Source organism: Myripristis murdjan, chromosome 10, assembly GCF_902150065.1.
Source record: "Myripristis murdjan chromosome 10, fMyrMur1.1, whole genome shotgun sequence".
In the NCBI taxonomy this organism is placed as follows: domain Eukaryota; kingdom Metazoa; phylum Chordata; class Actinopteri; order Holocentriformes; family Holocentridae; genus Myripristis; species Myripristis murdjan.
The window spans coordinates 12916990-12940539 of record NC_043989.1 but is presented as its reverse complement, the minus strand read 5'-3'; the positions used below and the strand labels follow the sequence as shown (position 1 = coordinate 12940539).

At 40.9% G+C, this 23550-nt stretch overlaps 6 protein-coding genes and 1 non-coding gene across 9 annotated transcripts; 4 read left to right on the top strand and 3 right to left on the bottom strand.

The window, feature by feature from the left end:
* The first annotated feature begins 1603 nt into the window (after positions 1 to 1603).
* On the top strand, positions 1604 to 5076 carry nkap (NFKB activating protein). The gene is made up of 8 exons (XM_030061830.1): positions 1604 to 2184; positions 2572 to 2652; positions 2841 to 2902; positions 2994 to 3092; positions 3195 to 3237; positions 3344 to 3550; positions 3664 to 3813; positions 4558 to 5076. Exons 1-8 carry the CDS (start codon positions 1802 to 1804, stop codon positions 4730 to 4732), a joined length of 1200 nt encoding a protein of 399 aa, XP_029917690.1. The 5' UTR covers positions 1604 to 1801; the 3' UTR covers positions 4733 to 5076.
* A 1452-nt stretch (positions 5077 to 6528) lies between these two features.
* ndufa1 (NADH:ubiquinone oxidoreductase subunit A1) lies at positions 6529 to 8393 on the bottom strand. Its single transcript, XM_030061831.1, has 3 exons — positions 8152 to 8393; positions 6758 to 6847; positions 6529 to 6661 (listed from the first exon to the last, which is right to left on the bottom strand). The coding sequence occupies exons 1-3, from the start codon at positions 8251 to 8253 to the stop codon at positions 6641 to 6643; spliced, it is 213 nt and encodes a 70-aa protein (XP_029917691.1). The 5' UTR covers positions 8254 to 8393; the 3' UTR covers positions 6529 to 6640.
* A 94-nt stretch (positions 8394 to 8487) lies between these two features.
* Positions 8488 to 11864, top strand: upf3b (UPF3B regulator of nonsense mediated mRNA decay). Its single transcript, XM_030061829.1, has 10 exons — positions 8488 to 8734; positions 9209 to 9315; positions 9448 to 9554; positions 9654 to 9752; positions 10089 to 10199; positions 10344 to 10387; positions 10483 to 10671; positions 10775 to 10932; positions 11028 to 11355; positions 11449 to 11864. Exons 1-10 carry the CDS (start codon positions 8624 to 8626, stop codon positions 11584 to 11586), a joined length of 1392 nt encoding a protein of 463 aa, XP_029917689.1. The 5' UTR covers positions 8488 to 8623; the 3' UTR covers positions 11587 to 11864.
* A 1360-nt stretch (positions 11865 to 13224) lies between these two features.
* Positions 13225 to 16816, top strand: rpl39 (ribosomal protein L39). Its single transcript, XM_030061853.1, has 3 exons — positions 13225 to 13375; positions 13741 to 13844; positions 16594 to 16816. Exons 1-3 carry the CDS (start codon positions 13373 to 13375, stop codon positions 16640 to 16642), a joined length of 156 nt encoding a protein of 51 aa, XP_029917713.1. The 5' UTR covers positions 13225 to 13372; the 3' UTR covers positions 16643 to 16816.
* On the top strand, positions 14808 to 14943 carry LOC115367121 (small nucleolar RNA SNORA69). Its single transcript, XR_003928894.1, has one exon. It is a non-coding gene; the product is annotated as a small nucleolar RNA SNORA69 (small nucleolar RNA).
* A 43-nt stretch (positions 16817 to 16859) lies between the features above and the next one.
* sowahd (sosondowah ankyrin repeat domain family d) lies at positions 16860 to 19025 on the bottom strand. Of its 2 annotated transcripts, none has more exons than XM_030061848.1 (2): positions 18741 to 19025; positions 16860 to 18507 (listed from the first exon to the last, which is right to left on the bottom strand). In XM_030061848.1, the coding sequence occupies exon 2, from the start codon at positions 18385 to 18387 to the stop codon at positions 17341 to 17343; it is 1047 nt and encodes a 348-aa protein (XP_029917708.1). In that variant the 5' UTR covers positions 18388 to 18507; positions 18741 to 19025; the 3' UTR covers positions 16860 to 17340. The 2 variants fall into 2 exon arrangements, with proteins under 2 accessions (XP_029917708.1, XP_029917709.1); XM_030061849.1 differs by having other exon boundaries at positions 16860 to 18441.
* Positions 19026 to 19607: 582 nt separating this feature from the next.
* pttg1 (PTTG1 regulator of sister chromatid separation, securin) lies at positions 19608 to 22998 on the bottom strand. Of its 2 annotated transcripts, none has more exons than XM_030061850.1 (6): positions 22866 to 22998; positions 21650 to 21750; positions 21342 to 21478; positions 21132 to 21213; positions 19847 to 20005; positions 19608 to 19751 (listed from the first exon to the last, which is right to left on the bottom strand). In XM_030061850.1, the coding sequence occupies exons 2-6, from the start codon at positions 21735 to 21737 to the stop codon at positions 19666 to 19668; spliced, it is 552 nt and encodes a 183-aa protein (XP_029917710.1). In that variant the 5' UTR covers positions 21738 to 21750; positions 22866 to 22998; the 3' UTR covers positions 19608 to 19665. The 2 variants fall into 2 exon arrangements, with proteins under 2 accessions (XP_029917710.1, XP_029917711.1); XM_030061851.1 differs by having other exon boundaries at positions 21650 to 21742; positions 22866 to 22976.
* Between the last annotated feature and the right edge of the window lie 552 nt (positions 22999 to 23550).

Here is a 23550-nt window from a genome sequence, read left to right as displayed (position 1 = left end):
GAGAAGAATTAAGTCATAAAAATAGAGAATAAGAAATAAGAAATATAAAGAAATTGTACAAAAAAAAAAAAAAAAATGCAAAGTATGAGCATGATGTCAAAATGAGTGCATCAGTCCCACAACATAAAAGAAGAAATTGAGCATATGTAGAAAAAAAGTAAAGCTATATACACCTTATATACACAGGGATATTGCACTGTTGAGTTGTTGTCAGGTCCTACAGGTATAACTTCTTGTATAGTTAAATGGTTAAATAAACTGTCACTGTCCAAGAGGGGAGATTATGGCGTCAGTAGATGATAGTAGTCTGAGTCGGTCAAACAAAATTTGTAAAGGAATATGATTCAGTCATGATGATTAATGATTGCTAATAAGAAACACAGTTTCAGAATATATTTTGTAACATGTTGAGAGTTACCTGGCAAACTTGTAAATCCTGCTTTGTACCTGCTTTTAGGACAAGGTAAAATAAAACCCATCCAAACTGTGCATGTAGCCTATAGAAGCCATTTTCAGTGATATTTGTATATTTTATGTGGGATTAAGAGTGACTTTTTATAGTGACACAGAGCAGACACTGCATTTCAAGCCCAGTATGACTGTTTACAGTCTCAAAGGACTTTACAACAAACAAGATGAAACTAAATCTTCATAGCAGGCAAGAGAAAACTCCCCCAAAACCCAGTTATAACAAGAAAAAATGGAAGATAGATTACATTGATATACATTGCTTATAACCATGATGATATTATAATTTTGCTCACTGGTAAACATACACAGTCACATTATTATTTTTTTTTATAATATAAAAAGTCCAGGACATGTTTTTTTTTTTTTTTTTTTTTTTACTCACTGCTGGCAAGAAATCAACAAAACACAGAGCACACACTCAGGAGAAAAACAGCACAAACAAAACACAGAGCACACACTCAGGAGAAAAACACAGCACAAAGTGTCAGAGTGAGCGGTAAAATAGATTTAAAAAATGCTGTATGAAACAGTTTCTTAGTGGACATTTGCCTAATTGTCATGAGTCCATCTGTATCTGTAAATATAATTCTAACAACCATTCCTCTGTTTACAGTGTGTACACATTTCACACTTGCTTTGGCAGTGTAAACATCTGTTTCGCACACCTTTGAATAGAATTGAGAGAGAAAGAGAGAAATAGATAGATAGATAGATAGATAGATAGATAGATAGGTAGATATACTTTATTGATCCCAACCAGGGAAATTCTGGCGTTCCAGCAGCAACAGTAGAAACATATAATAAAGTTAAATAAAATAGAATAAAAGCTAAATATATACAATAAAGACTATAAAGGCTAAAACTAAAAATATACAATAAGGGCTAACCTAAGAAAAAGAGATATGAGATGTGAAATATACATATGGTAATGAATATGAAATATACAGATGAAATTGGTAGCAATTCTGAATTTTGTTATTTTTCTTGTCAAAAGCCATATGTCTCCTGAGCTGTAAATACAGTCGATCACCAGTGCTAATGCACGGTAGAGACAGGTGCAGCGCCCTCCTCTGGTTTTAGCACCGCACAGCTGCTGTATGGAGCAAACACAAGCGGAACTTTCAGTGTGTGCCGCAGAGCCGTGGCTCCTCTTTGCGTGACGGACCCAGCGGAACTTCCTGTTATTGAACGGCTACCTGTTTGCGCACAACACAAACGTTATGGAGGATTAGCAGGACACTTTGTTGTTTTTTTAATTTTCATTAGCTGCTAGTGAATTCTCCCTTGTGAATCGGTTTAGTTATTTCGGTGTAAACAGAAAAGCGTCGGGATGCCCATGTCGGACCGATCCAGCTCCGACCGGATCGAGCTGAGCCCGAGGCCGCGGAGACGGAGTCGCTCCCGCAGCCGCAGCCGGAGCTCCGGGCGGCGGAGCCTTTCTCCGGACAGCTTCGGCCCCAAGCTGCCGAAGCCCCGGAACAGGGAGAGGGAGCGGGAGGAGCGGGAGCGTCGGCTCAGAGAGGCCAGGAACATCAAGAGGTTTCGGATAGGAAGCCCACGCCGCAGCCGCTCCAGGTCCCGGTCCCGGTCCAGGGAGCGGCACGGCAGCCACTGGAGCGACGGAGCCGTCAAATATGGCGGCTTCAGAGACGAGTACTACGAGCAGCAGCGGGACGACGCGCAGCGCCAGAGACAGGAGGCTTTCATCGCCAGGTAAACCAGGGAGGCAATAATACAGCTGTCTGACGTTTTTTATTAAAGTGAAACACGCAACACAAGAGGTTCCCCTGGGCAGAGACTGGGCTGTAATGTTGCCTGATGTCTGCTAACAGGGCCAACCCAAGTATTATTATTATTATTAGCAATACATATTTTTATGTGTCCTGTTTCTTTTTCTGTTTTTATCTTTATTTTTATATAGTTTCATAGTGTAAATATTCTTGAGAATTTGAGCTACTGCAGCTGACCCAGTTTCTCCTCTGGAATAAATAAAGTATTTCTGGTTGTGATATACAATATAAGTCTATTTAATTAATAGGAGTGATAGAAATTGTTCCCCAGCCTGTGACCAGCTTGACACACACTGTTTGTCTCTCACAGGCGTCTGCAGGAGAGGGAGAGGATCGGTGAATTAGGTTCACCTGAAGTCTGGGGATATTCTCCAAGAGTGAAAGAGCCAGAGTAAGAATAAAAAAAGTCACTATCAACATGTTGATTGTGTGGTGTCTGATGAAGTTACTCTCTAAAATCACTTACGTTACATTTTTTTTCCTCCAGCACTGTACCTTCAGAAGGATTGTAGATAGTTCATTCATGTGTTTATACAGATTGACTTTTAATTTGTCTAAATTCTGTGTCATCGCCCCCAGCTCTGACGAATTCACGCCAGTCGAAGATGAGAAAAACAGCAGTTCAGATTCCAGCTCAGAAGGTATGTTTAACAGTTCAGAGTCCAGACATGAAAATGACAGCCACATTGCCTTTGGTCTGAAATTACAACAACTCCTGTCTGCCACTCGCAGAAGACAAGAAAAAGAAGAAGAAGAAGAAGAAGAAGAAATCCAAGAAACGGAAGAGCAAAAAGCACTCGGAGGACAGTGAGTCTGAATCCGAATCAGAAGGTAAGAAAACATTTCCACTAAATAAATGAAAGTGAAACACATCACTGACTTGTTTTGGACTGTCAGGTTTACAGTGTGAACTGTCATGTTGTTACCTTCCAGAGGAAGAAATAAAGAAGAAGAAAAAGAAGAAGAAGAGCAAGAAGTAAGCTTATATCAGCTGCATGCAACAAACATCACTCCTTATTTTACTTTGAAAGGAACATGGCAGCTAACTAGGCTGGCTGTTTTTTGTTTTTTTTCCCCCCAAGGTCCAAGAAGTCCAAGAAGAAGAAGGCCAAGAAGAACCACAAGCCGTCCAGTGAGTCCAGCAGTGAGCAGTCAGAAGAGGAAGAGGAGGAAGAGGAGGAGGACGATGCTAACGGGGTGATGTGGGTGGAGAAAACCTGCATGGATGAGCACCTGGTGGGACCTGAGGCTCCACTCACCCACCTGTCCCAGGACGACAGGCCTCTGGAGTGCGTTAAACTCAGCCATAATTCTCTCTCTGCCTTCCCAAAGTTCATGAGGAGGCAACAGTCCTTCAGTCGTATGAGCTTCGTCTTTAACAAGCCCTTTTGTCCCTCCACAGCTTCGGCCACGCCCTGTTGCCAGGTGAAGGTGCTGCCATGGCGGAGTACGTGAAAGCAGGCAAACGCATCCCGAGAAGAGGAGAGATCGGACTGACCAGTGAAGAAATTGCAAACTTTGAGAAATCTGGCTTTGTGATGAGCGGTAGCAGGTATGTGCTCATAATATTTAATAGGGCTTGCTGGTGGGACTGTGTCCTTTACAAATAAATTCAATTTAATTAACTTTTTACGTTGCGTTATTAAGCTTCATTTTCCTTCATAAAGAACGATATTTCCATCAAAAGTGATGTACTTATTGTTTCACAAGGTTTACTCTCTAATTAATTTCTTCCAGTTATTTCTGCTGTATGAAAAATGACTAGGGCCTTTTTAATATTCAAAAAGCCAAAGTTCAGTTGCTCATTCTTATGTATGAAAAGATGCGATACATGAAATGCTATCAGAAGCAGCAGCCTTTACGTTTAATTTTGCAGTAGCTGGTCCTAGATTGATAATTAGAATTATTGTTGAAATCATGCGCGCCTCCTCCTCAAACCAAGTGCAGTTCTATGAAATGACCAAGCCGGTGTTTGACTGTAACTAACACTGCTGACGAGTCTTCTGGGGGACAAAAAAACAGAAAAATGATTGTATGACTTTGATATAATAATGTGTTAAGTTACTTGTCACCACAAAAAGATAGTAATATGTAAATGTAGTTTGTAATTAAGTGTTATGAGTATTTTCATGGAGTTCAGTAGTTATTAGATGAGTAAGAATGACCTTGAATGTGATTGTGTTGTAATAACTGCAACTGCACAGTTATTATAACATGTGGCACAAGGAAAAAATCAACGTCAAACATCTTTAAGGAGTTTCCATCTGACCCAATGAATGTTACATGAACCCCTCAGGCATCGCCGCATGGAGGCTGTGCGTCTGAGAAAGGAAAACCAGATCTACAGTGCAGACGAGAAGCGAGCTCTGGCCTCCTTCAACCAGGAGGAGAGGAGAAAGAGGGAGAGCAAGATCCTGTCCAGTTTCAGGGAAATGGTGTACAGGAAGACCAAAGGCAAGGAGGAGAAGTGAACGATGGACTCAGCCCGCCGTTTCTCTGACACGTTTTCTTTTCGTCTTCCCCTGTTGTATTCTCACATCGTTCTGGAGAAGACAGTCTCATGATATTCTGCTTTATAGGAATGTGCACTGTGGAGTAAAACTTTGCATTGTAATGAAAACAAGTGTCTGTAAGTGTGTACTTAAAAAAAAAATGTGTATAACTGAGTCAGCTGCAGCTGGGTCTGTTTTGTATTATATTCTCCAGACTTGACCAGATGGAGCCAGTCTTGCAACCTTTTATTTTCCTTTTGTAAATTTTCTTATGTGATCCTGAACAGAATGGTTAATAAATTCTCTCATTTATTCTTCCATTATTGAGTGTTTTTTTTTTAATTACTTACAAGTGGGGTTGCGTGTTGTGGGCAAACTCAAACATCACAATAGATTTGGATACATCGATATTGTCATGATATTTTAGGGATCCTTTTTATCTGTTGATTTGATGGGCAAGCAGACAGATGCAAACAACAGAACAGTTCAGATCAGTCAGTTCAGTACATAATATCTTCACTACAAAGCATAATTTTAAATAGATATGGATTAATACATTGGCAGATAATTGCCTGATATCAGCTTTAAAAAGCAATACTGGCATCACTTTGTAGAGTATTTTTACTTCCAAAATTTGGTTTACCATTACATTTGGCGTTTTCATGAACTGTCAAAACAGAGCTAACGTGACTTTTTTTTTTTAACTTTTGAATGGCACTAATCTGGCAGGCATGTCTGAAAATCTGCCAATTTTGCACCTTGATTTGTAGATTCTTAAAAAAAAAAACCCCATCAGACTCAAAAAACATCAGTGCACCCAATTTAAAATCAGGAAAAGACTATATTTTTACCCAGCCCTATAATCAAGCGCAATATATTGTACAACAGTGTTGACGTAATGTTCATGTTGTGTCTGTGTGCACTTTCTCCCTTATCCCTGTACATGAAGGATTTAACTTTGCTACCGTTACTATTAAACAGGTGCATCTCAAAACATTAAAGTTCATTTTTTCCATAATTTGATTCAAAAAGTGAAACTTTAATATTTTAGATTCATTATGCATAAAGCAAAATATTTCAAGGCTTTTTCTGTTTTAAGTTTGATGGGTACGGCTTACAGTTAATGGATATCAAAAATCCAGTATCTCAAAACATTACATTAAACCAATCAAAAAAAGGATTTATGATACAGAAATGTTTACCCTGTGAAACGTATGTTCATTTATGTGCTCAGTACTTGGTCTTGGCTGTCAGCCTGCAGCTCCCCTGGACTCCAACAGTTCCGTTTCCCTTTATTTTATTGCTTATTTTAGTTGCAGAATTGTTTGGTATTGTCTTAAAAAATAGCCATAACATAGAGCCCTTAAATGTGTGCAGAAATCATCTGTACATAACTGAGTTGGCAGATGATTCTGCTGTCTTAGTCGAGAGTTCAGAGCAGATCCCTCTGCTGATCGAGAAGATACAGAAGTTCTCTGACGGTTTAGGTGCCATATATGGCCATCCTCTGATAGATCTGTATTAGATTCCAGTTTCAAAAAGGAAGTGAAATACTTAGGAGTCATTATAACAAACTTTATATACAGTCCAGATGAGCTGAGGGCTGCTGTATTCTAAATTTTTGAGATGCTCCTGTATATTAGTGGTTTCTCTTCCAGCTGTAAAAGCCACAACAACTGTAATTTACACAAGTTCATATGATTGTATTCATAAGCAGCTCAAGCATGTGGCAAGCACCATAAAAAGAGATATATTATAAAGGATTCAACACATAATCTGGGAGACAGGACTGTGTTAATTTATTAAAAGACACACAACTGAATTATCTATAATCTTTTTTAATGTACAATAACGAATGTTTCCATATGAGAGACTTCCTCCGTTTCTTCATTTGATGCTTTCAAGACCCTGGTGAGGGAAAAAAAAAAAAAAAAGGTTATCAAACATGAGGTCTTTTAAGCTCAGCATGGTTTTCTAGTTACTGACAGGGAAACATTTGTTCACCTTGGAGTGGTAGTACTCTCCTGTTCCTGATAGCCGCTTGTCTCTCTGCATCAGGTACCAGTGCCAGGGGACTCGCGCTGTTCTCTTTTCCTACAAATAAACAAAGAAGACTCACTTCAAACTGTTATCTGTCTTTAAATGAATGCCCCCTTGTTGTTAAATGAGGGTCTAAATGGGATAAAAAGTGCACTAATGTTTTTATTTGAAATCATCTTGCGCAAATCACTACCCCTACATGTAAGTATAGGTGGGTATATTTAAAAGAAAAAAAAAAATGAAATTTGTGTTTCTTTTGCATCATAAATATATAAGTCCTTATAAAACAAAGGGGTTTCTGTTTAGGGTTATACACAGGCACTCTCCTGTTAAAGCTAGTATGTGTAAATTCTTCCCAACTATAAACAACAGATGCACGTTGTGATTGTGATGTAGAAACTACTGAACATGTCTCTGTGAACTGTTTCCACAGTACTTCTTTTGGGTTTGATTTAAAAAAAATAATTTGGTCAAAGATCTGTTATATTTCACAATCCCAATTTTTTTGGCAGATGAATCCTATAGAATTAACCTGATTTAAAAAAAAAAAAAAAAACTCTCATTTTATATTCTTTAATGAGTCCGATTTTAAACATATTTGACTACTATTTAACGTTTAAAACTGAGAAATCACAAACTGACAAAAACTATGCGATTACTTAGACATCTCAAATTTACTGCAGTTAGTTAGCAGACTGTGAAGGTTTTCATTATTATTATTATTATTATTATTATTATTATCATTATTATTTTATTTTCACATGAAGTATACATTCAGCAACTTTACTAATTAAATAAAATTGTATTTATCGTGTAAAGTTCACGGGCCACTAGTGGTCGGTTGGAGTACTGCAGGGAATATATAAATATTGTTAACATGTTTTTAAAATGTGACTCATGCATTATTCCTAAAACAATTAGCATACGCTTATAATAATTTCAACAAATAATATAAATGGAAGTTTGACAAACCATATATTCAGTATATTATATTCAGTATTCTCTCCGGGTTTGCCGAAGGTGTCAAATGTGTGTGTCCATGGTTTAAACCTGCTGCAGTTCGTTCACTACGACCGGAGAGCCAAGACAAAAATCAAGAAAAGGGACTCATGGCCGAAACGTAGCAGCAATACAGACGAAAGAAATGAGAAGGGAAAAAAAGAGAGAGAACCAAAGACAGAACCAACAACAAAAATCGTCAGTATCAGGTTGTTGTTTCGGGCACTCACGGCGCCGTGTTGCACATTTTTCTACTATTTTTTTGCACTAATCAAGGGGCTGAAAAAATCTCTAGGTGTGCACATTACTGAAAAAAGACTGTATTATATTACAATATCTAATATACAGCATCTGCTCACCTTTCCGCCGTTGGTGAACTTGTGGATCTGTGCGGTGGCGACGCCGGGAATGATCAAACACACGGTCATGATAGCGAAGCCCGGCAGGATTTCATACCACATGGTGTCTGAGTTCAGTTTCCAACCGACACCGACGAGATTTACGGGTGAGCCGAGCGCCCCGGGGCTGCCTTCGCTAAGTTATTCTGCCTGTTTACCGAGGAAAGGCGACAAAATGTCGAATGTCCCGAAGCAGACTTGACGGTCATCCGTTAACTTCCGGAGCGCCGCGCCGTGTTGTTGTTCACGGCACAGCGCCACCCCGCGGCGACGAGGCTGAACTGCGACCGTTAGCGCCAAACAGGAAGCCCGTCAGTTCAGTAGAGAGAGTGAGTGCGTTAGCTACAGCGGGCCAACTTGCTAAAAAAAAGTAAACACATCACTCTGGATGGAGATTACATTCATTCTGGGTTAACAAAGCAGCGTTTCGGCAATGAAGGAGGACAAGGAGAACACCCGGCCGAAGGAGAAAAAGGTGGAAATTAAATGTGAAGATGGAGATAAGACAGAGAAAACCAAGGAAAAGAAAGAGGCCATGACAAAGGTAGAACTTGCTAACCTCGCTAGCTAACGGTGGCTAATGTTAGCTACTAACTGTTACGCTCGTCAGTTTAAAAACGACCATGCTGGTTTAACTTTATAAATAGTTCGTGTGGCATAACAGCAAATTGTCGGCTGTGCTTTCTTAAGTCTAATGGGAGTGATTCGTTTAATTGAGCGATAATATTTGAAGCTAACGTTAGCTAAACAGGCATTTGACTTTCTCAACTTTAATTCAACGTCAGCTCCTAACAATCCTTTTTTAATCCTCCCAAAACTTTGCCAACATTTTCCTGACATCTTCAAATTGTCACTAACTAGTTAGTGTTAGCTAAATTGGCACTTGACTCTCTCAACTTTAAGACAAGCATAATCAATCTTCAGCTCTTAACTGTTCCCTTTATTTAATTTGCTTATTGTTTATTATTATGTTCCCAACATGTTTCCAACATTTCCAACTCATTAACCATCCTCTCAGATTGTGATCAGACGTTTACCACCAAGTCTCACCAAGGAGGAGCTGGAGGAGCAGTTGCAGCCTCTTCCAGAGATGGATTACCTGGAGTTTTTCTCCAATGACACAAGGTGGAGTAGCCTAATGATATTACATAAGCATTAATACTCTAATAATAACTATATTAAAAGCTGCAATGACTTGACTCGTCACATATGCTGTTTCACTAATGTCTGTGCTTTTTTTTTTTTTTTTTTTTTTAGCCTTTATCCCCACCTCTTTGCAAGGGCATACATTAATTTCAAAAATCAAGAGGATATCGTTCTCTTCAGAGATCGGTTTGATGGATATGTGTTCATAGACAACAGAGGTATGTTTCGATTTGTAAATGAATTGTATTTCCTCTGAGGAGAAATGATGCTTGTTTTGTTGGTTGCTGTGTTGTTCACACACTGCCGTGTCAATCCAGGACAGGAATACCCCGCTATTGTGGAGTTTGCGCCTTTTCAAAAGACTGCCAAGAAGAGAAGCAAGAAAAGGGATGCGAGATGTGGAACAATAGATGAAGGTAATGGTATATATTAATTTGTGTGTGAGTGTGTTGTAGTGTAATAAGTTAAGACCAATCTTGTTAGGTTTATTAACAAATGATGTGTCATTTTTGGAGAGCATTTTTATTTTCTAGTGAGTATATCAAGTAACTGTTGATATAAGAAGGACTAGTATAACCATGGACATATAACCAATAATTGATGACACACGTCAACCAAAAAATCAATACTGAAAATGTTCCACTTAAATAAAATGCATTTTTCAAAATTGCATAACATCAGCCTGAAGATGTAGAGAGGCAGTCTTACTCAAAATAAAGGCACATTTATATTCACGTGCCATTTTCTTTCAGATCCTGATTACAAGAAATTCCTGGAATATTACAATGGAGATGATGAAAAATTTACATCTACGCCCGAGACTCTGTTGGAAGAGATTGAGGCAAAGTCAAAGGAACTTGTCTGTAAGTAAAAATGAAGTCTCTTAATTTTATTGAGGGTATTAAAAAAGAAATAATGACAGGGACTCAGAAATCCTTTTGTTATTAGGGGAAATTAATCGGAGTAGCTCTGTTCAAATAAATTCAAATCTACTTTTTCCCCTCTAGCTAAAAAATCAACTCCTCTCTTGGACTTCTTGAAGAATAAACAGGTAAAAGCATACTGGGGTGCAATAATATGGTCTTATAGGTATTTTATTTTGCATGATGACAGCTAGCTTCATGCCCTGTTTTTTGCAATATTCAGAGAATCAGGGAGGAAAAGAAAGAGGAGAGAAGAAGGAGGGAGCTTGAACGCAAGCGCCTACGTGATGAGGAACGTCGTAAGTGGAGGGAGGAGGACAGACGCAAGCGCAAAGAGGCTGAAAAGATGAAGAGAGCTGACAAACCGCTGGACAAAGACAAGGACCAAGTCAAAGAAGAACCAAAAATCAAGGTGTGTACAACAGCAAAAAGAGTCATTTAACTGAATGTTGAGTTAAAATTGGTCATGAACAATTGCTCCAAGTATGACTCTGTGTTGATTTGCCACCGTCTAGCTCCTGAGGAAGCCTGACAGAGGGGATGATGCTGATTCAGAGAAACCTAAAGAAAAGGCCAAGAAACCCGAAAAGCCCATTAAAGATGACAGAGCCCCTGGGAGTGCAGATCTGAAGAAACGACAGAGCAGTGACAGTAAGGAGGAGCGAGGACGGAAGTGAGTGGACATCTAGTTAGTTACAGTTACTCATTTTGAAGACATTGTTCCCCCCTGCACAGAATATTAAAAGAGAATTCGTGCCTTACACACAGAGTGGATGAGGACGGAAGAAAGGATTACCGTGACCGTGAGGCAGATCGAGACAGGGACCGTGAGCGAGAGAGGGAGAAGGAGCGGCGGCAGAAAGAGAAAGAGCGCATCAGACGGCAGGACGAAGACCGGCGGAGGAGGAGAGAACGGCACGACGGAGAGACCACCTACAGGAAGCGCGAGGAGGAGGTGAAAAAAGAAAAAGACCGCACTTGGGAGAAGAAGAAGGGCGACGGTGTTGCAGAATCCACTCAAGCTGAGCGGCCGGAGAAGCCAGTCAAGGACAACAGAAAGGAAGACAGCATTAAAAAAGATCGGCTACGAAACAAGGTAACAACTTCAGCCCTTCCCTCTGTACCATAAAAATAATAATTATATATAAATTTCAGCTGTATTTCTATGTTATGCTTGTTTGTGTATCAGGATCGACCTGCCATTCAGCTGTACCAGCCAGGCGCCAGAAGCCGCAATCGGGCAGCAGGAGGAGGAGCTGAATCCCATGCCGGCGAGAGGAAGCCGGATCCTGAACCTAAGAGAGCCCAGGACAAGGGAGACGATTGATCTAATGTCAGGAAATGGGTTGATAATTGAGTTTAGCAGAGGGAGACCCACCTGTAAGGCTCAGAGCAGCATTCTGGCACCACAGAGCCGTGCAGGGCTGCGTCCAGCTCTCCCCGCCTCACTCAGAGGCAGGGATGTGATGCCGGCGCCTCTTAGTGCCTGAATGTCACCCTCCTTTAGTTTTGTTTGTCAAGAAAGATAAGGGCAACCTTGCACTTTGTAAATGTTGTAAGAGATTGGCTCCAGTGCACAACAGGTTAAGCCAAAGCTCTCTTGGACCACATGAACTCAAAGTGACCTTATTTCAGTCTCATTATTCCCTGTACACACTGTAGGCATCCACTTTCCGCTTGCTGGGTCGCTCATCAGTACCACACTCCGTAGAAATCATTACAGGAGACATCTGTGTTTAGCTTTCCTGCTACTGTTTATCAGTTTCTACACTGTATGTATTTACATGTAATGTAGAGATTTGTCATAGTAGTGTTGCCATTTTGATTTGAAAGGGATCATCCTTTCAAAGGGATCATCCTTTGGTTTTTACTCTGCCTGGGGAGCTACACAAAGCAAATTTAATGACAGAGCTCCTTCCAGCTCCAGAGCAAATGTAAAGATCCTGTAACCATACAACAGCTGTAGACTTACAGACACTGTTGGTACATGTAAGGCAGGACATCCTCTCAATTATTTTTCCCTCCACCAGCAGTGAATCATTGCTTTTCTTCATCCATACAGTGGTTTAGGAATTATAGCCATTTCTGACTAAACCTAAGCTTGTGAGCCATGCCTGTATGCAAACAGTCAGCGTGATCAACCTGTGGCCTTCCCCTTTTCTAATCCGAGATGCCTCTCCCCTGAAAACATCAGTATATGATGCACTGAATGGAACACAGCATGAAGACATATCACTACTGATGATGCTACCATAGCTACTTTTGAGTGGAAATAAACTAGTTCCTTATTATAAGGTGTACATGTGTCTTTTTCTTCTCATTGCTGTAGATTTAAAAGTTGAAAACGCAGTAAAGGTGAGTTTATATTATCTAGGGCAATTCAGTTAAGTATATTTGACTTGAGTGCGTACATTTTGCAGCACTCCAGTGGAAGCAGATAGGGAAAATGCATTTTTTTTTTTTTTTTTTTTTTTTTTTTTTTTTTTAACCACTTGGCTACATCCTAATAGTTCAGGTGGTCAAATCAACCAGGTTTTTCTCTGCTAACAAACCCAGATATGTCCTAATATACACTGTAGTACGGCCTGGCTGCAAAATAGTTCAAGAAACTACTGCAAAGTCTATGTTATTAAATCTATGTTTTAACAAAAATGACTTCATCCACATGCAGTATCGTTCATCTCACCAGAACCAGGAAAATGAGAGGGGCCTGATAAGTTATGAAAGAGTCAAAAAGGATTTAAAAAAAAAAAAAAAAGGCCATTAAATTTTGCCTAATTATCCTTTCCCTTTAATAATTTTCTTAACAGTCTAAACCTCCTGGTGAATGTAGACTGATGACAATGATAATACGTTTAATAAATGCAGATAAAATTATACTTGGCTTGACTGAAAAAGAAAAAAAAATGCTTAATGCTCATACAGTTCATATATATTTTTTTTTAGTGTGAGGAATTTCCTGTAGGTGCTCAAACGCCCTCATGGTGTCGCTGTTCAGAGACAGCAGAGCCGGTTGGTCGATGCTCATTGGATAACAGCCCATACATCACCTCCGCTTCCCTTCCCTCTCTCTCTTCGACCACCGCCATAGTGGGGAAAGGACTGTGGACAAAATGGTAAATATAAATCGTAAAACATCCGTGTCTGCTGCAGTGTTAAAAGTCACATCGACACACAGGTCACATAATAAACATCTCAAAGGAACATAAGAAGCCTGTATATCGCCCGAAAGTCAACAGCGTGTGTATATAAAAGCCTTGTTGTAGGTGCTAGCCGGTAGCTAGTCTGTAGCGATACGCATGCTAGGGTCGGCTTCATTCACATACTTACTGTCGATTTATTGCCTTCTGCTTTTAAAATGCTGTTATAGCTACTGAATCGCGACCATACCATGATGTGAAAGTGTTTTGTGTGCCGTTTACAGCGCTAATAATATGTGTGTGTTGATATGGTGCTAATGTAACCCTCTGTTGCTCTCCAGTCGTCCCACAAGACTTTCAGGATCAAGCGTTTTCTCGCTAAGAAGCAGAAGCAGAACCGGCCGATCCCCCAGTGGATCAGGATGAAGACTGGCAACAAGATCAGGTGTGTGTGTTTGTGTGTGTACGCGCGCGCTCTCATAGGATGTAGTTTCTACTGTCTGCATACCTGTACGTGTCGATGAGGCGTCTCAATGGGAAGCGGAGTCTGCAGCTGTGTGGAAATCTGGCAGTCGCTCTTGTATAACTGTTAACAACACAGAACAAGAGGAGTTTGTTCTTCTGACATGTTTTGTTAAGCCAAAAGTTAATGTCATGTTGTAGTTACATGCAGAGGTCTGTGTACAGGCCCACCCACCAGAAACATTTAGTCCTTTTTGATACTGTGACATATTGTGATTGTAATGGTAGGTTGTACTTGTTTACTTGAATAGGCCAAGTATCTGTCATCTAATACGTCTGTCAGATATCCACGTAGGCACATGGTATGCTTTGCACTCCCATGTTTCGTCCCACCAGTTATGAGACCATCAGCATGTGTAAGCAGCGGGTTTTAGGCAGATTTTTCAAGTCCTTACAGGCTTCGCATCGGCCTTTCAAATCCTTTAAAGTCTTGGTTAGGTTAAAAATCAAACTTGGTGTTAAATGCTTCTGAAATGGCAAAAATTGTCATTGAAATTATAGTTCTGTTAAAATACAGCACCACAAATACAGCAGTGTCTGGCAGCTTTTTAGATCATTTGACCACGATTTTGTGTCAGGTCAAAAACAGTCCCATTTTGGATCCTTGAAGGTCATTGAGAAGTGTTTGAGTTTAGTGTTAAAAGGATTGTGGGAACCCTGTTCTTACTGTTTGTTAGGAATAGGAAGGTGAAGTCATTGGCATCAGGTCTTCCATGGAGTGCCTGGTGGCTGTTAGTTTTTCAAAACTTCTGAATGAACATTTCACCTTCAGCCTCTCACCGACTGTTCTTATACTCATAATAACAGAGGACTTGTGACTGTCCAGCTAATATAAGCAAGAAATTGAAGCTGTGTGTTAGGATTTAATCTGCTGTTGTCTCTATGTAAAGCAGGCCTGCAATTGCAGCACTTCCATTTAGTGGAGTGCTGTCATTAACCCTGCTGAGAGCATCATTCAGCTGCAGAGTCTCTCACTCCTTTTCACCGTGTAGGTGATGAGGATGCTCTGTGGCTGGACATCTGAGAGGACGAAGCTCAGCTGGCGCATCAGCTTGAACTGCACTAACTTGAATGCCTTTCTACTCAAAGGGCATTATCTGCCCAGAGAATAGGCCTCCTAAGGGAAATGTGCTTTTATTGTAGGACAGGGTGATATGAATGAACAAAATTAAATATTACAGTATCATTGGCAGAATACAAGAGATTTTTTGATGAGCAATGTAGATATAATAATGGAACAATCAATTAAGTTCAGAAATCTGTATCCCTTTAATGCAGCCTTTAAACTCAGGAAAAATGCATCTATGCAGTATCACAGTATTGCAGTATTCAAAATACCATATCATATTCATCACTATATTGACATAATAGGAAGCCCTAACCTAACCCTGACCAGCCCTGTTGTGTATTGCAGTTTCCTCAGTTGTTTTGGCCCAAAAATATTCACACACTTGCCATAATCAGTGCCATTGGAGATGGATTATTTCTGTTAATGTATTCTGCTCAGGGAGACCCACAATACATTGCACCAATGTTGAAATGTGTTATTCTGACAAGAAATACTAATCCTGCAGTGACTTAAGTCATCCACTGCTGTGGGTAAGTGGAGTTCATGAGGATGTGGTGATGGGTGTGTCTCCCGGTTGCGTTAATACTGAGCTTTTGTAAATACACTTCATTTTACTATGCCCCCTTATTTGAATGCATGAAGGCTGGGACTATCTATTTGTTAGAGGCTGTCAGAGAACGCTTCTACAGCTTACTACACCAAAGGGGGATCACAAAGTAATACAAACTCTAGAGATTCTGTGAAATTAGGTAAAGCTGAAATAAAATGACTAAAATGTGACTCGCGTCTTTAAAATCCATGATTTTGTCCTCATTAGGGAGTGACTGGATTCTTGTAAATTGCTCACAGTGGTTGACACCTTATTGAGATCTTATAGCAAGAACTGCACAGGATTTAAGAGTCACTGCAAGTGTGAGGTCTGCTTAAATATCAGCCTCAGGAAATTGAGCAAACCAGGCACTGTCATACCAGTGCAGTTGTCAGTGTCTTGTGCTGAAAAAAGTTTTCATCACAGATGCTGTGATCAGCTCTGAGCTTTGAAGTCAGACAACCTTGGTGTGCTACTTCATGTACTTTTTTTTGGGAATGAGGCTATAAATTGCCTGTTTTTGATGGGAGTCTAAACACCTTTTAGCTTTTCTTGGATACAGTGACAGATGATTCATGTTTATATGCTGCACTTTTTTCTTTGACAATGTGACATTTGCCACAGCTATAGTCTATATTTGTTAGGCTGAATTCTGCAGAGTTGTCACTTGTCTCAGGCATAATAACATAACATCACTTAATTGCTGTGAGATGTATCCTAGTTATTACAGTACAAATTAAATGTAAATGCTCAGTTAAGACTTTCAGTTTCCATGGCACTAAAGTAAAAGGGCGCAATTCAGATTTTATTCATCAGATTTCCTTGAGATAATGTGTCCCGTCATTTGTGTTTTCTGTAAGTCTTAGGCATCTTCTCCTGTACGCACAGTCAAAGTTATCATCTCTGGTTGTCTTTGCCCTCTAGTCAGTTAAGCAATTTGACACTGTAATTGGTACTCAAAGCCAGTGTCTTGTAGTTGTAACTCATTGCACGGCTGGCCTCATTACTTTGCAGGTACAACTCCAAGAGGAGACACTGGAGGAGGACCAAGCTCGGCCTGTAAACCTGTGGCTCCTGTGGATCTCCAGCATCCTCCCCATCGTCCACCTGAAGGACCACCATCTGCTGGGCCTGACCCGGGGACGGAGCGGTGTTACCTGGAACAGCAGTCTTTTTGTACAGATGCTCTGGTTATGCTCGTGTTTGACAATAAAACATTTGTGATCAAACCAGTAAAGTGGCTGTATGGGCGTCTTTTTAGTACAACTGATGAGCAATAACTTGGAATGACTTTATTTTTCCAAGGGAAACAAAACATTACATGGAGGGGGGAAAAAGTAATGCTGACGCGGCTCTGCAGAAAGAGGGCAGTATCCCGCAGAGGTTTTGCACTTTCTGGGGGGTGGGAGCTAAAAAATTCTTTGCCTTTAATGCTTGGTCATTAATGCAAACACAGCAATTAAAAAGGCTGAATCTAGTAAGACGCTAAGAAATGTTTACTTGCTCTAAAACCCCAAGAAATGACACGTCAGCTCGGACTTAGTGTACTGATCTGGGCTGGTCTACACTAAACAACAAAATGCATTATGCCAAAGGTTTAGTGAAAGCTGCTGCATATTACTGGCGACTTATTTTTTCCCTTTATCTGAAACTGCAGCGCTTCCTCATTTATTACATGAATGTCAGTTTCAGAAAACATGGCTTGTCATACACAGAAATGTGATCAAACTGTTGCGCAATGCAAGGCGCTGTCATCCACGCTCAGCTTTTGTTCCCACGGAAAGAAAACTGTGACCAGAGTTTCCTCAAAGACCCAAATCGCCAGCTACCATTTCTTTTAGTCCAGTCAAATGAGTCCACTTCATCTCTGCCCCCCTCGTCGTTCGTTTCACACGCATCCACGTTCATGATGTTGTTGGCGCTGTTGTTATTGACATTGAGCGCACCCTGGCAGCTGTGCTCATCATCCCAAGCGCCCAGAAGCTCCTTCATCTCCGGTGGGGCGTTTCCCTTAAGATATTGCCAGGCTCTTCTCCCGTTGTAGTCCATGGCATCGACGTTGGCACCGAAAGCCCCGACCAGGAGTTTGACCACCATGTACTGGCTGTGCATGGTGGCGACGTGCAGAGGCGTGAGCCCCCCGCTGCCTCTCAGGTTCACGTTCACGGGGATCCCCGCGGCTTCGGCGTGTCTTAAAAGTTGGATCAAAGTTTCGTCCTGTCCCCTCTTGGCTAACCAGTGCAGAACAGAAAACCCGCTGATAAAATCCCTCCTGGTCAACAGTTGGGGGTCCGCGGAGATGAACTCCAGAATAGTCTCGTAGTTTCCGTCCACCGCAGACAACATCCATGCGTGCTCCATCGGGTATAAAGCCCAGTCTGTTCCCGGGGGGTCTGGCTCGTCCCTCGAAGACTTACGGGAGGTTTGCGAGGATAACACGCTGCTAAATCCGCTGTGCGACGGGTCATTCAACAGCAAGTCCTTCAGATATTTCTTACGCATAGCGGGTGTAAGGGAAGCTCTTTCCGGCGCATCCGCGGAGTATCTGAGGAGTGCGCCCGGTGCGCTCTCACATACCTCCTGGTGCCTCTGCAGCCTCGACCTACGCTGGAAGGCGCTGGGCAAAACCTGCATGCCACATCTCGACAGCCGCTCCACCACAGCCCCGCGGCCCGGTGCCCTGCCGTGGGTGTCGGTATTGTTGGGAGCTGGTCCGGGTCCAGCTTGCTCCCTGTCAGGCGCTGAGCCTCCGCAGGCCACAGCTGCGGAGTCAGCATCATCTGGCGACCGGGAGCTGCTCTCATACATGCTGTGAGAGTGCAATATGGATTTTGGCGAGCTTCCTCTGTTTAGACGAGGGCCCTGGGGATATCAGTGTCAAATTATAAACACAGAAATGTTTTCCTCCATTCGGCCTGGGCTCTTTCCCTGTGTCACGGAAAAAGGAAAAGTTTGACAAAATGCGCCTCTCGTTAACAGTTTCAGCAGGAACAAACATTTCATGTGCCGATGAGTTCCTCTTTTTACAAACAAGGAAAGTGGAGACTCAGGCTTAATTTACAACAAAATACAATAACACCAAGTCAAAATTAACAGCAACACTCAGCCTATAAAATTATTATATGGCTACCGGATTCTCGCCACATCAAAGCTCCACTCACCTGTAATGTGCACTAAGCGCATACCGACACACAGTCGACTCCTCTGGCGATCAAGTTCATCAAATCGCTGTTCATGAAGTTCATTCAGACTCGCAGCGTTTGGGTTTATTCCAAAAAACTCAATTTCAGGTTCAAGCAATGATTCAGTTTCTTTTCCATTGCAGGAGGAACTGAGACAAAGTTCATTCTAATCTCTGGCTAAACCAACAGCAAGAAAGCCTCACATGTGACCACATAGCTACTGACGAACCTTAAAGGAGGAAGTGCTTACCAAATGCTTTTACAGCCAGTCACCAAGCTGACTCGCACCTAATTCATTACCTATGAATCCAATTCAATTCCAACAACTTTTATTAATCCTTCCAGGGGCAATTTGTATGATGCAGCGTTTACATAAAATACATACAATTAATTATGCACCTGAAGTATGAAATGAAATAAAGTCTAGAATAAATACTAGTCTAGAATAAGCAGACTGATAAAGTATGTCATAAAAAGATCATTCTAGGAAAAGGACAAAAATCTATAAACATCAAAAATCTGATTGCAGAGGGGATGGACGATTTTGAATAACAGTTTTACAGGCAAGTTAATATATAATGTTAATGGAAACAAAGAAAATTCATTTAAAAAAAAAAAAAAAGGACTTGAGCAGAAACTAAAATGCCTTGAGCCTCATGGAGGATCTGCTGATCTGACACCTGTGAGTTTAGAGCAGACTTTAACAATACTGTTCAGACTGTTCCTGTCTAACCTTGTCTAACTGTCTAACTGGGAATTTCACAACCACCTCAGTGTTCACACAATTTTAAATAAGTGGCATAAGGACATAAACCTGGGAATCATGGGGAAAACAAAACAGGAGGGACTAATTAAAAGCAAACTTTATTTCAATAAAAAGACGTCACAATATACAGGGCAAAAATCACAAGCAGTCAGATTCTGGAGGGAGGTCGATGGTCAGTTCATCGAGCGTTTGAAGGAAGGCGTCCAGCTCTGCCTTACAGGTGTCTGGAGGACAGGGTGCAGAGGAGAACAGGTTAGTGAAAGCCAGTAGACTCACACCTGCATATTAAACCATAAGATACTGGCTGAGTAACTGATACCTCGACGTTGTGGCATCTTTAAAGGGGATGGGGGTGTGAATGCCTCGAATGTTTCCAAGTTGTCCTCATACAGAGTTGTTTGTGGGAAACGGGCGAGTCCAGGCAGTGAAAGGCCACCCAGATGAACCAAATCTTCACTTATGCTATACTTTTCAAATTCTGGAATAATAACAAAACACTTAGGGTGAACCATCTCAAAAAACAGAACCCACTTTATGAGTAGTTATGTTTTGTACATGTCTCTTCCCATGCCACAAAAGAAAACCGAGATGTATGGTTACTGTGCCAAGGATCTGAGCAAACCTGCTGGTGCAGCAACACAAAGTAGGCTTCCATCCAACAGAGGCTGCAAAAAGAAATGACATCACAAGCCCAGTTTGCTTTGCCTTTCTAGTTTGGTGAGGTAATGTAAGCGGGATAACACTGAAATGACCTGGGGGCGTACTGTGGAGGCGGAGATGAAACTGTATTTGCCATTTTCTGCAAGCAGCCCCAGGTTTGTTACAGACAGGAGCGGAGAAGCTGTTGGTGCCCTTCATACACGAGGGTGTTATCGGCAGGGATGGAAAAGGGATAAGTCAATTTGAGGTTTATTTTACGGTGTATTTTGCTTCATCTACAATTTATCAACAGCGATCAAACTGGCTTCCTGTAAATTTTAAATTTTCAGTCCAATTCTGTGCCAGCTTCTTACTTGATTCAGAGGTTGACTGTAATGCAGTCTGATTCATATATTACTGACTGGGTGTTAAAGTTATGCCATGAGACCTAAATCAACTAGAGTACTGACTTGACTCTGCAGGCTCCAGATTCATTTATATTGTAATCATGTAAAAACAGATCAATTTTATCTGTAATTTGCATATTGACAATATGCAAATAGCCTAAGTACCAACATATGAGAGAGGCATGGCTTTTGGTGGACCCTTTGAGGGGGCAGCCTAGAGCAGCAAAGGTGACCCAATCACGCAGCACGTTGAAATCCTGAAAGAGTTGTGTTGTAAAGTGTGTTGCTGACATCCTGGGGCCTCCGTGGGGACGAGAAGTGACAGCTGCCAAGGGGCACCCTGGTGGGCCAATCCCACGGGTCTACTCAGTCTTAATGAGTTACATGACCATATCAAACAGGGCAAGATGTGCGACAGAGCTACTAGAGCCCTGATGTACAGCCACACCAGGGACCCCACAGTCCTCATAACTGCTGTGAGGAGGGGTATGTTTATAGTAGATCTTAGGAGTATGCAACAAAGTGAACAGATTTCAAATGCTTGGGTGTTCCAATTACCTAGTGGGTCATAAGGGATGAACTTCTCAATGTCTGGGTATTCCTCCACTTTGGTCTGGGGAACACACTTCTCTTTGGCCTCCTGGGGAGATCAGGTATTGTGTTAATACACATCCAGTTTGAGGTGCAGAGCATAACAATGTTTGATTTAGGAATTCAAGTAGCAGCCCAACATCACGTCTTATATCCTTTTGCATATGTAACTCTGACCTGTGTCTTCTGGTGTTTCTTTTGTTCATGTACGGCAGGAGTCGAGGCAATCTTGTTAACTGCCACTAAAGCCTTACGACCAGATGGCAGAGGAGTGTGGCACTTTTTGCCAGTTAAGGACGTTTTCAATATGTTGTCTGGGAATAAAGCAATATGTTTAAGATACAGAGGATAAACTGTGATGATTCAGAGCTGCAATACTGTAAAGACTTAATGAACATCTGTAAAATGATGTGCATACAGGCCCCCAATACCACAACAAAAAAAGTGTGTGTAAATGCATGACTGCGCTGTTGAAATGTTCATACCTGGAGCAGACTGAAGCCGCGGTCGCATTTTCAGTGTAGCTGCATGCAGACCTGCATTCTCCCTCTCCGCAAAGATTATGTTGGCCATATCACCTGTAAACGTGATTTGAATGCAGTGTAGTTACAGTTAGGATTTGGGATGAACTACAAATCTTACTAGAGTTTTCTAAATTCTCCTTCAAGCTGCTCAAATGTTGCACCAACTTCTGCCAAACATATTTAACTACTATTGAAAATTTAAAACTCAGAAATCACATATTGGCAAAAAACTATTACATCACATATACATTTCAAATTTATTCCAGGTAGTCAGCAGACACCAGAGGTTTTGTTTGTTTTTCTTTTCTCTACATTTTGTTATTTGTTGTTCTCTGTAATTTATTTTTTATTATTATTTTTATACATTTAGTAAAGTTTCAGTTCCAGTCTAATGAAAAATGTATTTAACATGTATACTCGATATACTTGACTTGAATTTATTCAAATAAAGCAGAAAAAAAAAAAAAAAAAAAAACTGTCAATCGGTTGCTGATGCCACTTCCGTCCATTTCATGTCCAACAGTCGCTATTCTACAGTAACGTTAAATTACACGTTTCCATTAAATATTTGACATTATTCGGGAAGACAACTCGTCGATTTATAAACTGAGAAACGAAAAAGATGTCGAGTTCCAGAGATCCCACTTTTATGTCGAAAGTCTGCCTCTATAAGAAGCGAAGGAGTGTCTCTTTCCGATCAGTCGCAAGTATTGGTAATTCCATATTGCCCAGCTGCCACAACAGCAGTGTAAGATGTTGAAGAAACAGAAACACAGTTCGACTATAAAAATGTTAGTTTCTCACGCCCAGAGCTCAGCAGTTCACTCAGCCAAAGTCGAAAGAAAACAACGCCAACTTTAGGGTAACGTCACTCGCTAGGAGAGTGATTTTGTCTAACACCAGTCAGGAAACGTTACTGTCGTACAAACTGGATAGCTTACTAAGTTAACGTTTAGATAATCAAGTTAAACTATCACTAACCACCTGACAATAACGTCAGAGAGCTTAAATTAGCAGTTAGGCTCGGTGGCATACTCGCAATGACATTATTTTTGCTAACGGTGTTAGCAGAGCATAACGCCTGTTAACTGTGTCAATCAAACAGAGAGCTGTTGGCTTTAAGGTGAAGTTCGTCATTCAATTGTTATATTGGCTGCTTTAACAGTTTTATTGTTACCTGATGGTGTTCGCCAGACGCCACTGGGTTGTTCACTCGATACTTGAACCAGGCTTCTCACTCCGCTGTTTTGTTTTGATATGAATGAGTTCGCCGGTGGCCGCGGCGCCTTTTTAAATTGCGCCCCGTCGTCCTATTGGCTGCAAAGCGCTGAACTGGGTGGGCGTGGCCGGGACGACGCGATCGTCACGCGAGAGGGACGGAGCCCAGGTTTTTTTCTCCGTTATTTTATTGTATTCAGGTCAAATACATCAAGTATACATGTTACATACATTTTACATAAAAACAGATTCTGTAAATATACCTCAGTATAAAAATAATCTAAAATAATCTAAAAGTACAAAATGTAAGGAAAAGAAAGAGAAAGGGTTAGGGTTAGAAAAAAGGGTTATAAAAGAAAGAATGAAAGAAAAAATCCTCCAGGGTCTGCTTACTAATTGGAATAAATTTGAAATGTCTAAGTAATTTAATAGTTTTTGCCAGTTTCTCATTTATGAGAATCCATGTCTATTTATTTATTTATTTATTTTTAGAAATTATTCTCTAAATCAAAAAATAAATAAATAAAAATAAAAAATAAAATAAAATAAAATAAAAGTGCTGTGAGAACAATCTGCAAGGACATGTCCACTAATTTCCCCCCTCACAATCACAAAAAGTGCATCTGTTGTTTATAGTTGGGAGT